The sequence below is a fragment of the Bos indicus genome, chromosome 19 (genome assembly GCF_029378745.1).
Source record: "Bos indicus isolate NIAB-ARS_2022 breed Sahiwal x Tharparkar chromosome 19, NIAB-ARS_B.indTharparkar_mat_pri_1.0, whole genome shotgun sequence".
Lineage (NCBI taxonomy): Eukaryota > Metazoa > Chordata > Mammalia > Artiodactyla > Bovidae > Bos > Bos indicus.
Window position 1 is genome coordinate 43,062,480 of NC_091778.1, and position 15,947 is coordinate 43,078,426.

A 15,947-nucleotide genomic window follows, 5' to 3' on the forward strand; every position below is an offset into this window, starting at 1 on the left:
ACCTGGGTTCGATTCATGGATCAGGAAGATCCCCTAGAGAAGGAAATGGCAACCTACACCAGTATTCTTGCCTGGAGAATCCCATGGACAGAGGAACCTGGCAGGCTACAGTCTATGGGGTCACAAGAATCAGACACAACCAAGTGACTAAGTGCAAACACACACACATACATAAGGAGGCCAGAAAGGCACCCAGGAGAATAAAAACCCTGGGAACAGAACAATGGACAAATGTTTCATTTTTTATATTTCCATTTATGTTGTCACATTATTCATAGGGCAGATAAAAACTGTGTTACTGAACACAAGTTCACTTGCCCTACACAAAGTGAAGACAAAACAAACCGAAACACTGAGTTTTGGAGCAGAAAAAGGTTCGTTGCAGGGTCACACAAGGCTAGTGGGTGGCTCATGCCCAAAAGGAACCCAAACTCTGATGGGTCTCAGCAAAGCATTTTTAAAGAAAAACTCAGGAAATATGCATGAGATACTATTATGTGGATACTTCAGAGAGAAGCTACAGCAGAGGAGATGAAGGGGGAGTCTCTCCCAAGAAGGCCCTATTAGGGTTTGCCCAGTTACAATTGGAAGGAAACGAACATATCTGATTTATGTGTAAAAATCCTATAATTGTAGGAAAGAAAGGGACCTTTGGGCCCCAGCAACAAGATAACAGGGAACCAAGTCAGAAACGGACTCTCCTTCTAAATAGCTCTTTATTCTTTAACACACCTTGATCTGCTCAAAGCCTTTCCGGAGTCCTGGACAGTTGGGGAAATGGGGACAGAGTTGTATCTGCCCTTACAGTGACCACACAGCTCATCACCAGAAGGGACAGCACATCAGAGAGAGACCAGATAAAAAGCTGCACTTGCTTGGTGCCTCAGCTCTCACAGACCTAACTCCACCTCTCCATGACTCAAAAAGATACTTGCTCTCTCTTCCATGACAGCCTTGGACCAACGTGATGAAAGGCATGTGGAGTCTGGAAAAGCCGGTCCCCAAGAATTTTGCTTTTGAGAAGGTTCCATGGAGACCAGAGAGGGCAGAGGCTTGTACACTAAACCCCCAGCTCAACTCCACAAATCTTGAGTGTCCCTTACATGCTAGGTGCGATCTAAGTTTGTAGGGGATGGGCAAAACCAAAAGCTTCATTTGTGTTTATGTTTCAGGAAGCTGCCAGAAGATCTTAAATAGCAAGCTACGCAATGGGAAGGCAAACAGAAGAAATCACTTATCTCAGATATCAGGAGTGACGCAGAGCTTTTAAGAGCTCTCAGAAACAATGGGCCCAAAGAAAGCAAACCCTTATGAGCTTACCACTAAGCCATTGACATCAGCAGATCCACTTTATGGGCTATCATTAATTCTCACACCAGTCATTGTTTTTAGCACTTTACACAATTATCTAAAACAATATTTCACCAACTTTGACTCTAACTCAAGCATTAATAATCTGAGGGTGTGAGGAAAAATATCATATGACATCTGTTACATGCGAAATCTCAAAAGAAATGATACAAAGGAACTAATTTGCAAAATAGAAACAGATTCACAGACTTACAGAAGGAATTTACAGTTGCCAAAGGGGAAGGATGGGGGGAAGGGATAGTTATGGAGTTTGGAATGGACAGATACATACTGCTATACTTAAAATGGATAACCAACAAGGACTTACTGTATAGCATAAGGACTCTGTTCAATGTTATATGGCAGCCTGGATGGGAGGGGAGTTCGGGGGAGAAGGGATACATGCATGTGTGTGGCTGAGTCTCTTTGTTGTTAACCTGAAACTATCACAATATTGTTAATAGGCTATATGGAGGCTATACTCCAATATAAAAGAAGTTTTAATAAAAGATAAAAAAAGAATCTGAGGGTGTGTTCAGAATAGACAGGTTCCAAGGAGCATTCAAGAGCGCTCAACCTCCTCACCTCAGGTGCCAGGATCTTAGGAAGCGGGAAGACCAGGCAAGAGCAAAATGCAGTCAGATTTGACATAGAGAGGGCTTCCCTATTAGCTCAGTTGGTGAAGAATCCACCTGCAATCAGGAGACCCCAGGTTGATTCCTGGGTCGGGAAGATCCGTTGGAGAAGAGATAGACTACCCACTCCAGTATTCTTGGGCTTCCCTCATGGCTCAGCTGGTAAAGAATCCGTCTGTGATGCAGGAGACCTGGGCTCAATCCCTGGGTTGGGAGGATCCCCTGGAGAAGGGAAAGGCTATCCACACCGGTATTCTGGCCTGGAGAATTCCATGGACTGCTTAGTCCATGGGGTCGCAGAGAGCTGAACACGACTGAGCAATTCTCACTTTATTCCACTTCACTTGACATAGAGAACAGACTGCTGGTTGCAGAGCAGGAGGAGAGGAGGGGGAGAGAAGGATCGGGAGTTTGGGGTTAGCAGATGTAAACTGGTGTATATAAGATGGATAAACAACAAGGACCTACTGTATAGCACAAGGAACTATATTCAATGTCCTATGATAAACCATAATGGAAAATAATATGAAAAAGAATATATGATGTAAGGAGCAGTGTGTTATTCACTCACTCATGTCTGACTCTTTGCAGCGGTAGCCGGCCAGATTCCTCTGTTCAGGGAATTCTCCAGGCAAGAATACTGAAGTAGGTGGTCATTCCCTTCTCCAGGGGATCTTCTCTTCCACATTTCAGGCAGATTTTTTACCATCTGAACCACCATGGAAGCCCCATATATGTGTGTAACTGAGTCACTTTGCTGTACAGCAGAAATTATCACATTGTAAATCAACTATTGGCACCCCACTCCAGTACTCTTGCCTGGAAAATCCCACTGACAGGGGAGCCTGGTAGGCTGCAGTCCATGGGGTCACGAAGAGTCGGACACGACTGAGAGACTTCACTTTCACTTTTCCCTTTCATGCATTGGAGAAGGAAATGGCAACCCACTCCAGTGTTCTTGCCTGGAGAATCCCAGGGACGGGGGAGCCTGGTGGGCCGCCGTCTATGGGGTCGCACAGAGTCGGACACGACTGAATCGACTTAGCAGCAGCAGCAGCAGCAAATCAACTATACCGCAACAAAATTTTATAAAATAAAAAATGCAGTCCAATTTGGGACTTGACTCTTAGCTTGAGAAATCCAGGCATTTCCAGGTGGAAAAGCTGCTTCCTTTATTGAAGGGGAAATTCACATTTCTGCTTTGATAATGTCTTTCTGTAAAAGGGGCTCATGATGAATATAACAAAACAGAAATAGACTCACAGATATATATAGTGGTTTCGGGGCAGGGGAGAGAGGGAAGGGAGAAAGGGCAAGATAGGAGTAGGGGATTAAGAGTTACAAACTAGGACTTCCCTGGGGTGATCCAGTGGTAAAGAATCTGATTACCAATGCAGAGGACACGAGTTCAATCCCTGGTCTGGGGACATCTCACATGCCTCAGGGCAGTTAAGCCAGTGCCCCACACCTACTGAGCCCACGCTCTACAGTAAGAGAAGCCACTGCAATGAGAAGCGCGGGCACTGCGACTAGAGAGTAGCCCCCACTCCCTGCAGCTAGAGAAAGCCTGCAGGCAGCAGCAAGCTGAAAATAAAAGAAATAAATACATGAAAATGCATTAAAGAGGTACAAACTACTATGTATAAAATAAATAGGCTACAGGGACATATTGTACAGCACAGGGAATATAGCCAATATTTTATAACTCTAAATGGAGTGTACCTATAAAAATATTTAATCACCATGTTGTACACCTAAAACTAATATAATGCTGAAAATCCATTGTACCTCAAAAAAATAAAAATATAAATTAAAACAGGGGCTCACGTTTTGTTTACACTGGACACAGCAATGAACAGGAGACACATGCCTCCTGCTCTTAGGCAGTTTTACTAACTAGCTAGGAGATCCTAAGAAAGTTTCCCCCCTGCACCTTGGTTAGTTGACATCTCAGTTTTCCGTCTGTCAAACGGGGGACTTTCTCAGGGAGCCTCCCGAGGGTCCACAGACGGGTGGTATTCATTCTGAAGACACCAACACAAACAGCTTTGTTAAAATTGCTCCCCACACCCAGGTAGAGGGTGTTCTGCACGCTCTGTTCTGACATCTCATTACTGAACAACTCGTGACCATGTGCTCCAGCTCTGTTTTTAACAACCCAGGCCAGGACTACATCTCTGGGTCAGAGTCCTTCCATAACAACAGTTTTAAAAGTGACAGACCCTTAAAATATCCACTACCTTCTCACCTAGTAATTATACTTCTGGGAATCTAGCCTAAAGAAATACTGCAAAAACAGATAGGAAAGCAAAGATTTATGCAGAAAGACGTTCATTGCTGCATTATATTAAATGCCAACCAGAAAGAAAAGTGGAAACACAAGCTGCAGGGCAACTAAGCCCGTGTGCCACAACTTCTGAGCCTGAGCTCCAGAGCTGGTGAGCCACATGAAGCCCAGGAGCCTGGAGTCTGTGCTCCGCAACAAAAGAGCCACTGCAGTGAGCAGCCTCCACTCACAACTAAAGAAGGCCCGGGCACAGCAGTGAAGACCCAGCACAGCCAAAATGAAAATAAATTAACTCTAAAAGAAGATTTTGAAGAGTAAACAAGTCAAAAAAGAATGGAGACAGCATTAAAATGTATTTGGTATGATTGTAGCCTTGTGTGTGTGTATATATACCTCCCAGAGGTATGGGGGTCACAAAGAGTCAGACACGACGGAGTGACTAACACTCCCACTTTTTTCACTTTCATAGTTTTGGCAATGAATTAGTCACAGGTACAAAGAAAACTTAAGCAAACTGAAAAAAGATACTTATTCTGAGGAAATTTAATATGGTATAAAACATGATTTGACTGTCAGGAAGATCTCCTGGAGAAGGTAATGGCAACCCACTCCAGTACTCTTGCCTGGAAAATCCCATGGATGGAGGAACCTGGTAGGCTACAGTCCATGGGGTCACAAAGAGTCGGACACGACTGAGCAGCTTCACTTCACAAAGTAAGCATTAAACATTTATCTAGTTAAAATTTATTGAGAGGGTAGAAAAGTGTGGAGAGGAAAAATGCTGTATAGAAAGCTGAGTCCCCTTCCTTTATAGCAGCAATTAAAAACTAAACTTGAGGGACTTCCCTGGTCCAGTGGTTAAGACTCCATACTCCCAATGGAGGGGGCCTGGGTTTGGGAACTGGTTCCTGGTTAAGGAACTAGATCCTACATGCTGCAAATATGTGTTTGCATGCTGCAACTAAAGATCCTGAATGCCACAACAATGACTGAAGATCCTGCATGCTGCAACTAAGACCCGGCACAGCCAAATAAACATTAAAAAAAAAACAACTAAATTTGAGAAATGGCCATACCACCCAAAGCAATCTACAGATTTAATAGGATCCCTATCAAATTACTTGTGACATTTTCCACAGAATTAGAACAAATAATCAGATTTCAGTGTCAATAAATAAAGTTTTATTGGAACACACACACACACAAAAAGAACAAATAATTCTAAAATTTATATGGAAGTAACAAAGACCTGGAAAGAGTCAAACATGACTGAGTGACTGAACAAGAAAGATCCAGAATTTCCAAAGCAATCCTGAGGAAAAAGAATAAAACTGGAGGCATAGCCCTCCCAAATCTCAGACAATGTTACAAAGCTTATGGTAATTGCACCGGGACAACCCTGAGGGATGGGATGGGGAGAGAGGTGGGAGGGGGTTCAGGATGGGGGACACATGTACACCCATAGCTGATTCATGTCAGTGTATGACAAAAACCATAACAATGTTGTAAAGTAATTAGCCTTCAAGTAAAATAAATAAATTAATTTATTTTTAAAAATAGTGTGGTATTGGCACAAAAACAGACATATGGATCCATGGAACAGAATAGAGAGCCCAGTAATAAAGCCACACACCTACCATCAATTAATCTTCGACAAAAGAGGAAACAATATACAATGGAGAAAAGACAGTCTCTTCAGCAAGGGGTGTTAGGAAAGCTGGACAACCATGTGTAAATCAATGAAGTTAGAAAACTCCCTCATATCACACACAAAAATAAACTCAAAAGGCTTTATCGACTTAAATATAAGACAAAACATTATAAAATCCCTAGAACAGAAAATAAACGAAAACATTCTCTGACATATATGATAGTAATGTTTTCTTAGGCAATAGAAATAAAAACAAAAATAAACAAATGGCACCCAATCAAACTTGTAAGCTTTGCATGGCAAAGAAAACCACAAACAAAATTAAAAAGCAACCTATGGAATGGGAAAAAACATTTACAAATGATGTGACTAACAAGGGCTTAATTTCTAAAATATATAAACAGCTCATACAACCCAATATCAAAAAAACAAACAAACCAATCAAAAAATGGGCAGAAGACCTACATGTATAATTTTCTAAAGAAGACATACAGATGGCCAACAGACATAGAAGTAGATGCTCAACGTTACTAATTCTTAGAGGAATGCAAATCAAAACTACAATGAGGTATCACCTCACACCAGTCAGAATGTCCATCATTTAAAAATCTACAAATAATTTTCATTTCGATATTTGGCAAAACTAATACAATATTGTAAAATTTAAAAATAAAATAAAATTTTAAAAAAACCTACAAATAATAAATGCTGGAGAAAGTGTGGAGAAAGAGGAACCCCCCACAATGTTGGTGGGAGTGCAAATTGGTGCAACCACTATGGAAAATAGTATGGATGTTTCTTAAAAAACTAAAAATATAATTGTCACATGCTCCAGCAATCCCATTCCTGGGCATATATCCGGAGAAAACTGTAATTCAAAAAGATAGATGCACCTCTATGTTCATAGCAGCGCTATTCACAACAGCCACGGCATGGAATCAACCTAAATGTTCATCAGCAGATGAATGGAAGAAGATTTGGTGCATATATATGATGGAACACTACTCGGCCATAAAAAAGAATGAAATAATGCTATTTGCAGAAAGATGGATGGACATAGAGATTATCATACTAAGTGAAGTAAGTCAGATAAATAAAGACAAGTACCATATGATATCACCTATATGTGGACTCTAAAAGACGACACAAACGAACTTATTTACAAACCAGAAACAGACTCACAGACATAGGGAACAAACTTATGGTCACCAAAGGGGAGCAGGGTGGAGGAGTATGAAATTCGTAAATACAAGCCACTGCCTATAACATAGATAAACAACGAGGTCGTTCTTACAGCACAGGGAACTGTATTCAATAACCTGTACTAAGCAATAATGGAAAAGCATGTGAAAAGAATGTATCAATACATATATGGGTATGTAGATATGAATCTCTTTACTGTACACCAGAAACTAATACAACATTGTAAATCAACTATCCTTCAACTTTTTAAAAAAGAAATCTAAAACAGAAAGATCAAGGAATTGTAGTATAACCTGTTATTTAGACATAAGGAGGCAAATGACAAGTTAAGAGCTAAAACTTGAAAGTGGGAGGTGGGAAAGGAGGTATGTGACACCTGGGGATATCAGCCTGGGGACCGCTCTTTTCATAAAAAATCTAATGATGATATGCAGACATAACTGTGATTTTTTTGGTTAGTTTTGGGGGTTTTTTTGGCCACATCTCATGGCCTGTGGGATCTTAGTTCCCCAACCAGGGATTGAAGGCCCAGGCCCCAGCAGTGAAAGTACTGAGTGCTAACCACTGGGCCGCCAGGGAATTCCCAGGTTTGATTTTTTTCATTAAAATTTTAAAATATGAGAGGCATTCATGGCAAGTGAGAGGATGGCACACCTCAACAGCCAGGTAGGGTGGATTCAAGGGGTAAGTATAGGGGGTGAGGGAGACACCTCGGTGGGTTGAGACAGGAGGGCCAAGTGTCCCAGGGGAGAGGGAACATCCAGAATGGTTGAACGAGAGGTCCTGATCACATCCTCATCTTTTATCTTACCCACATTATCATTAGAATGGTCACTGGGGGGACTTCCCTGGTGGTCCATTGGTTGGAAATCTGCCTTACAGTGTGGGGTATGTGGCTTTAATCCCTGGACAGGGAACTAAGATCTCACAAGACGAGGAGCAAGTGAGCCCATGCACAACTAAGACCCGACAAAGCCAAATAAATGAAAGTGAAAGTGTTCATCGATCAGTTGTGTCCCACTCTTTGCGACCCCGTGGACTGTAACCCAACAGACTCCTCAGTCCATGGAATTCTCCAGGCAGGAATACTGGAGTGGGTAGCCATTCGCTTCTCCAGGGGATCTTCCCAACCCAGGGATCGAACTCAGGTTCCCTGCATTGCAGGCAGATCTTTACCATCTGAACCACCAGGGAAGCCCAAATAAATAAATACTTTAAAAAAAAAAAAAAAGAACAAAAGGTCATTAGGTAGAGTGGGAGAGATGAACAGCAAGAGGCCTGTCCCAGGGAGAAAGGAAGGTGGCGGTGGTTGTGGGGATGAAGAGGAGGGCATGGGTGACAGATACTTCTAGGGGACTCATTGACACTCAATTCACTAGCTGAGGGGAATGAGGAAGAGAAGAAAGTTAATAGGAATGATGAGGGGAAGCAGATTGGAAGAAGAAACATCCAGTCCTAACCTTGGACACCACCCCCAAGACAGAAGTCTCATCCTCTACCATCCAATACCAAAATCCTGGTGCGCAAAGGTGAGGAGCCAAGGGGTAGAGTTAGGAGCTCATACGTGGGAGTCTTTGGGTTAAAATACCTAAAAAGATAGAGCTGTATAAAAGAAAGACAGTCTTGGCAGTCCAACAGACCTGAGCCACAGTCATGCCACTTAGTGTCTGTGTGACTTTACTCTCCAAGATGGGCCTGACTACACCCAGCTCACCGAGTTGCTGGGAGACAGTGGGAGGAAAGGGCTGCTGTAAAACCCTCACTCAGCACCCAGCAACATAAGCGAGCCAGCTCCCGGCCTGCGTCCCAACTCCCACTCCTACCCCACAACAGCCTGGAGGTCGTCTAGGAACACCATGCAAGCTCTTTCACTTGGCTCTTTCCTTCCTCCCTCAGGCTGTGCGGTCCCAGAAGATTCCTCGGAGGCACCTCCAACCCCATCTCATCACTTCAAGAATGGAGACCACACAGAATTGTTGCATTAACCAGAAATTCAGCTTTATTAGCCCACCACCAGCAAAGAGGGAGGGAAGGCAGCTGGGAGCCGCATAGGGGGAGCAGGAGCCAGACCCGGGCCTTCGGGCGGTGAGCCTGGCGGGAGGGCAGGCGGGAGGCTCCAGGAGAAGCCGCTGAGGGCTTGGAGCTCTGGGCCGGGCAGAAGCCGGATGAGCCCTCCTCCTTGAGGATGGACCGGGTCAGCCGACCAGAGGAGGACGGGAAGGAGGAGGTGAAGAGTGTGGGAGAGAGGAGAGGAAGTGAGAAGGGCCCTGGGAGGGCCGAGGGCTCAAGGGTGGCCGGGACCCTCAGGAGCCTTACCTTCTCAGGAAGCAGTTTTGGCCAGATTGTTTCTGGGAGGAGAGGCTGTGCGGGAGAAAAGGCAGAGCAGTCAGGTGTGCTGGGAGCAGCAGGGGCGGGGCTGAAGTGCCCAGGGGGTCTGGGCACTCACTGGGCGTCCTCGCCCTCCAGCAGGCGGCGGTAGGTGGCGATCTCCTGCTCCAGCCGGGTCTTCACGTCCAGCAGGATCTTGTACTCCTGGTTCTGCTGCTCCATCTCGAAGCGCAGCTGGGCCAGCTGCTCCTCCAAGCTGCAGATCTGCTCCTGGATCTGGGCCAGCTGCAGGCAGTAGCGGTTTTTGGTCTCCTCCAGGCTTTTCTCCAGGAATGCTTTCTGTGAATGGGAGGGAGAGAGAGAGTCAACAGAGGTGATCATTGTTGACCCCCTAGGTCTCTGGGCACGTGTCCTGAGAGGTGCATGGATTTTTACTTCAGCTGGGCTGCTGATGAGCCAGACAACGTGGAGAAAAGTTATTCCAGGGTTGGTTCTGGGCTTTAATTTCTCTGTCTATATAACGGGTGCAGTGATCCCTCCAACCCACTCCTGGGAAAAGAGGAGGAACCATGCGGTGGTAGGGTTCCATTACAGGGGGTGGTGCCATTGCTGGCGATTTGGAGACTGGGGCTGTGCCCTCCTGGTCCTTCTCACCATGCAGAGCTGGGACTGCAGCTCAACCTCCAGGCCCTGGAGCACCCGCCAGAGCTCATTCAGCTCACTGCGGCTGTTCTGCATCAGTTCGCTGTTAAAGGCCGCTTCTTTGTTCAGCTCCTCAGACTGAGACAGGAAAGAACAGAAGGTGTAGAGTGCTCCAGAGGCCCCCTGGCTGGGAAGTCTGGCAGGAGGGCTGAGGACCCATGTCCCACCTTGCTCAGGAACCAGGCCTCAGCGTCCCTGGGGTTCCTGTCTGCTATCTGCTCATACTGGTCACACATCTCATTCAGGATGCGGCTCAGGTCCACACTGGGGGCAGTGTCCATCTCCACGTTGACGTCCCCACCAGTCTGATTCCGCAAGGCAAGCATCTCCTAGGAAGGGATGTGAGGAGGTGCTCAGCTAACCCCTTCCCTGGCCCCAGGTGCATTTGCAACCCCACTGGACCTGCCTCCCTACACCAGCAGCAACCTTACCTCCTCGTGGTTCTTCTTCAGGTAGGCCAGCTCCTCCTTCAGGCCTTCGATCTGCATCTCCAGGTCAGTCCTGGCCAGGGTCAGTTCGTCCAGCACCCCGAGCAGGCCATTGATGTCAGCCTCCACACTCTGGCTCAGGGTCAGCTCATGCTCATACCTGGCAAGACAAAGGTCAAGGCCTCAAGGTCCATCATGAGGCTTCTGAGGCTCAAGACGTGCTCATCCTCCTGGCTGGACAACCCCACTGCTCGCCCTCTGCTCACTTGGTCCTGAAGTCATCAACCGCCAGCCTGGCATTGTCAATCTACAGAAGGGGCTGTGCATTCTCTATGGTGGCCTCGATAATCTGCAGAGGGGATGAAGGACAGGTCTGGTTAGCCAAGGCCCTGCTTCTCAGAAGTGAACAGCAAAGATGAGAGAAAGAAGCCTCCCCAGTCTTGAGAGCTGTCTAGCTGGTAGGTCAGGCTTTACACCCCCAGTCAGCCTCAGGTGCCTTCTCCACCGAGCTCAGTGTGTGGGGGTGATACAACCACATATCCCCCCACCACATCCTGGGCCCAAGCCTGAGAGAAGCTGAATCCAAAGAAATGCTTGCATGGAGTAAGAGACTCAGGGTGCCAGCCCAGCTCAGACACCCTGATGCTGAAAAAGGACCCTCTGCCACCAAGTCTAAGTGGCCTGTGGTCACTCCTCAAAAGCAGGCTTCAGTCTCCCTCTTTGTAAAATGGAGACACTAGCAAGTGTTTTTCTAAGGGCCACTGCAGCCATGATCTCTATCAACACTCCACCACCAGAGCCACCCACCTGGCAAACCCACCTTGTTCCTCAGATCCTCAATGGTCTTGAAATAGGGGCTATAGTCGCGGGCAGGCCTGGGCCCCTGACTCTGGTACCAGTCATGGATCTTCGTCTCCAGCTCCCTGTTGGCCTCCTCCAGGGCGTGTACCTTGTCCAGGTAGGAGGCCAGACGGTCATTCAGGCTCTGCATGGTGATCTTCTCATTGCCAGGGAGGAGGCTACCATCGCCACCACTGTACCCTACACCAAGGCCACCCCCATATCTTCCAACCAAGCTGCCACACAGAGCCCCTCCAAGGCTGCTGCTGAGGCCACCACCATAGCCGCCCCCCAGCCCGCAGACAGCCCCGGAGGAGTAGCGAGGGGAGCAGGATACGGACAGGCACCCATAGGCGCTGGAGGCCCGGCAGGAGCTTCCGGATAGGACAGAGGACACGCAGCTGGAGCCACCACCGATGCAGCTAGAGCCCTTCACGGAGCTGGAGGAGGTAAACTGGCGGCTGCAGGTGGTCATGGTGAGAAGCGAGAAGAGCAAGGTGCTCAGGGAGGCCAAGAGGATGCTGAGGCGGCCTCGAACACAGGAACATTTACATGCATGTGAGGAAGGCGGGGCTCCCCTCCGGATTTCATCACACCGGGTCCCATCCAACGCCCTCTCTGGATTATTCAGCCCAGGGTCGATGCACTTCACTCTGTTCTGCGCTGAGTTCCCACCCAGCTTTTTTTTTTTTTTGGGGGGGGCGGGGGAGGTGTGGAGCCAAGAGAAAACACACCAACTCGAGTTGGTGGTGACTCAGGCTAGGCGACAAGGATCTGGCTCCCGTCCTTAGAGCCTGAGGGGCCAGCAGTGCCCTGGCACAGGCGACTCTGGGGTGACTGCATCCCCGGGTAGTGAGTCAGGCCATGGAAGGACTCCCTGCCCCGTGGTGACAGCCTTGGATGAACGGCCTCAGTGATGCTGTCCAGGGGCTGTCTCAGGAGACAGCTGTGGGATCCTGGCTGTGGACAGGAGAGCTGGGTTCATGGCCCTGCTCTGCTGTGCTCGCTGTGTGAGCTTCTTCCTTCTATGAGCCTCAGTAAAGTGATAAGGCTGGACTGGGCAATCTCAGTTCTAGTTCTGAAAATTCTATGACTCTTTCCCTTACTGGATTCAACTTCAGTTTTGGGGGTTGCTTTTGAGTCCCCAGGACCTCCTGGAAGTGGTGTGTACCATGAAACCAGTACATGGCAGCTTGAATCCCTGCCCTGACAAGCTACATGGCATAGGCAATCCTTTGGTCTATGAGCCTCTGGGCCTCAGTTTGCTCATCTGTGAAAGGGGAGAGGACATACCACTAGCCACAAAGGAACATGCATGAAAGACCCCAGTGGCCACCCTTGCCCCCCTCCAGTCTCCCCTTCCTTCCTTTCAAGCCCAGCTACCCCTCACCTGCCCCTTCTCACCTACCTCTGTGCTCCGGCGCCTCCCTCCCTCCCCCTGGCCCTCCCCTCTGCCCCCTCGCACTCCCACCCTTTGAGCAGCACCCTCCACCAATGCCTTGCTTCACCTAATCGTGGGTACCCACCAAAAACTGCAGTGGGAAGGAGTTCCCACTCTGCTGCTGGTCCCACCTGTGACCCCAATCCCCCACCACAGGCTTCCAAGCCCTGACACTACATCCGAGGCTCAGATTCCAACAGTTTTCTCCAGACTGCCCAGATTCTAGGTTTAACTTGGCAATTCCATTTGCTCAGTCAAAGGAGACAGGGAAGGTGGGTCTCTGGTCACCTGCCACATTGACCAGGGCTCGGTATCATATGGAGGTATCGTATGTATCGTATGCCACACAGTCCTGTGAGGAGCCCTATTCCTGCCACCAGTTCACAGATGATGGACCTGGAAGGGGAAGTGGACTTCTCAAGACCCCGTCAGTGGGGAGCTAAAGCTCAAAACCCTGTCTGTCTGCTCGCCCAGCCCAAACCCTTTCCACCATTCTAAACCACTCTCTCTATACCCCTCCAATAAACACCATTGTCTTGAGTCAACTCTGTGAAGTGAGGAGGAGAGGGGGAGAGCCAGATAAATGGTGATTTGCCCAAAGTCACTGAGCTGCAGAGCCAGGATGAGACCCTGGTGTTTGGAATGTCTCCACATTCCCACAAATGCCCTGCGAGTGGGGACCAGGTGTGTCCACTATCATCTGCCTTCCCAAGGTGCCTTGAATGAGCTCTGCCCGGTGGGCATGACCTTGGCCCGGGGGCTAAAGGCAAGACTGGGAGTCTGGACTCCAACACAGAGGCCTCCCTGGGGTGCCCTGGGGGGTGGCCACTGTCCTTGCTCTGAAGTGCCTCTGTGGAGGTGAGAAGAGGCAAAGAGGGCTTGTCTCAGCCTGAGCCCTGCTGGGCGATACCACCATGAACCTTGGGGCAGGAAAGTCTGTCTCAGCATAATCAGGGCTTTGCTTCTGCCACATCACTCCCCTCACCTGTAGGCACAGGGCCCAGAGAGATGAGCAGAGCTGGTACCCAGCACACGTCTTCAGGGCCAGGCCTGGGAGAGGGAACTTACTGTTCCTTTCCCCCAACCCCCAAAATGGGCAAAAGGGACTTTGGAATCTTGGACAGATATCCCACCATCGCAGGCATCAGCATGGGCCTGGAGTTCAGGTCCAATCAGACTCATCACCTTCAGAACTGGAAACAGCATTCGAGGTCACCAAAGACCACCAAGCGCCAACCAGAAAGAGCAGAGAAGCAGAAACTAGACCCAGGTTCGGCACCCTGACTCAGGCCCACACTGACTCTCCCAGGGGTCTCTTCTTCTCTGTACCGCCCCCCAACCTGCCCTGCATGACCTCCACCTCCCTTCGCACCAGATCACTGCCCCTCCCCTCCACCCCAGCATCCCTCACCTCCCACCCCCATCCTGGATGAGTCGGAGGTGAGATTACACACCAGGTCCTGCCCTGGAGATTGGGGATCTGTGTGGGCTGAGAAGCTTCAGGAAGCTGCCAACCAACCCATCAGACCACTTCAGTCAACACCTCAGACTGAGCACCCACCACACATTTGGGGTGCGGAGGGGAGGAGAGTGATGTCGTCATGGTCTCTGAACTGGGAACTTATCATTTGACCCTGGAGAGAAAAATTAAGGTCAGGAATACAGCCTGGTACAGCACGAAACGTGGGACACTGGGCCTGTAGCATGCAGCTGGCATTTTCTTGGTGCCAGTGAGCCATACCTGCCCCAAGGTTGGCAAGAGCCAGAATTGACAGGCCTGGTCAGCGCAGAGCACAGACTCCCATCCCTTCCTCCACCCAGGTCTCTTTCCTCTCTCCTCGGTCCAGCCTCATCCCAGGTAGCAAGACACACCTGACTTGGCCAGGGAATATCATTGGCAATGCCATGCTTCGCAGGTGGTGTTAGTGATAAAGAACCCGCCTGCCAATGCAGAAGACATAAGAGACGCAGGTTCAGTCGCTGGGTTGGGAAGATTCCCCAGGAGGAGGGCATGACAACCCACTCCAATATCCATGCCTGGAGAATCCCATGGACAGAGGAACCAGGCGAGCTACAGCCCAATGGGTCACAAAGAGTCAGAAATGGACTGAAGCAACTTAGCACACAATGCCACAACTCAACTTGCAGGGATTCCCAAATCTGACTGATCATGAGAGTCCCCATACAGATTCCCGGGCCCTGCTCTGACCCACTTCAGCACTGGGCTGGATAAACCTGATGGTGAGGACGTTTTTACAAGATCCCAGGGGATTCCAGTGACCAGCCAGGCTGGGGAGCAAGAGGCGGCTGGGGGAGTGAGGGATGAGATTCCGGGCGCGGGGGACGGGGGGAGAGGAAGAGAGCTCCCAGCCCCTGCTGGCAGCCAGACCCACAGGCTTCAGGTCAGAATGAAGAAAGAGAGGAGCCCAAACAAGCCAGGAGCCCAAACAAGAGCAGGCTGGAGCTGGGCAAGCAGGGGCCAGATACTGGGCAAGTCACTCCTGCCCTCTGAGCCTCAGTTTCCTTCTCTGGGAAATGGGAATAGCAGCACTACTTCCCAGGCACATAGGGATGAAATAAATAAAGAAGCTTGCACAGAGTGGTGGCTATCACTGCATTTATCCACAGGTATTTATAAAACACATACTATGTGCCACACACTGTGTGGACACTCAGATGCAAAGAACAAGACAGAGAGGCTCTCAAAGCAGGACGTCTGGAGAAGCTAGAGGCAATGCTAACACTGAGTGTTCAGGCCACGATGGGGTGCAGGGGGCCTGCAGGGAGGGGGCAAGCTCTCTGGGAGGGAACAAATAGCCTGGATGCAGGCTCTGGCCCCATGACTGGTCCCAGGATCTGGGTGAGTCTGTGAGCAACTGATTTGCCTTTTGTGGTCATCCCCCCATGTTTCACGGCCCCCTTCCCCGGGGGCGGTTCTCACAGCCCCTCAGGATGGCTGCACAACCAAGAGGCCCTCAGGGGAGCCTGTGGCTGGATCAGGCTGGGTGACTGCCTGCGCTCTGCCAAGAGGCAGAACTGTCCTGGCTCTGTCCCTCTGTTCCCCTCAGCCCCCGACAGCCTG

At 49.0% G+C, this 15,947-nt stretch overlaps 1 protein-coding gene across 1 annotated transcript; it reads right to left on the reverse strand.

Moving 5' to 3' along the window:
• Positions 1 to 8,955: 8,955 nt before the first annotated feature.
• Positions 8,956 to 12,073, reverse strand: LOC109574299 (keratin, type I cytoskeletal 16-like). Its single transcript, XM_070773465.1, is given in 6 exon segments — positions 8,956 to 9,793; positions 10,109 to 10,234; positions 10,324 to 10,485; positions 10,588 to 10,744; positions 10,851 to 10,933; positions 11,405 to 12,073. Coding segments are annotated over 6 exon segments (1,248 nt in total). The 5' UTR covers positions 11,900 to 12,073; the 3' UTR covers positions 8,956 to 9,568.
• Between the last annotated feature and the right edge of the window lie 3,874 nt (positions 12,074 to 15,947).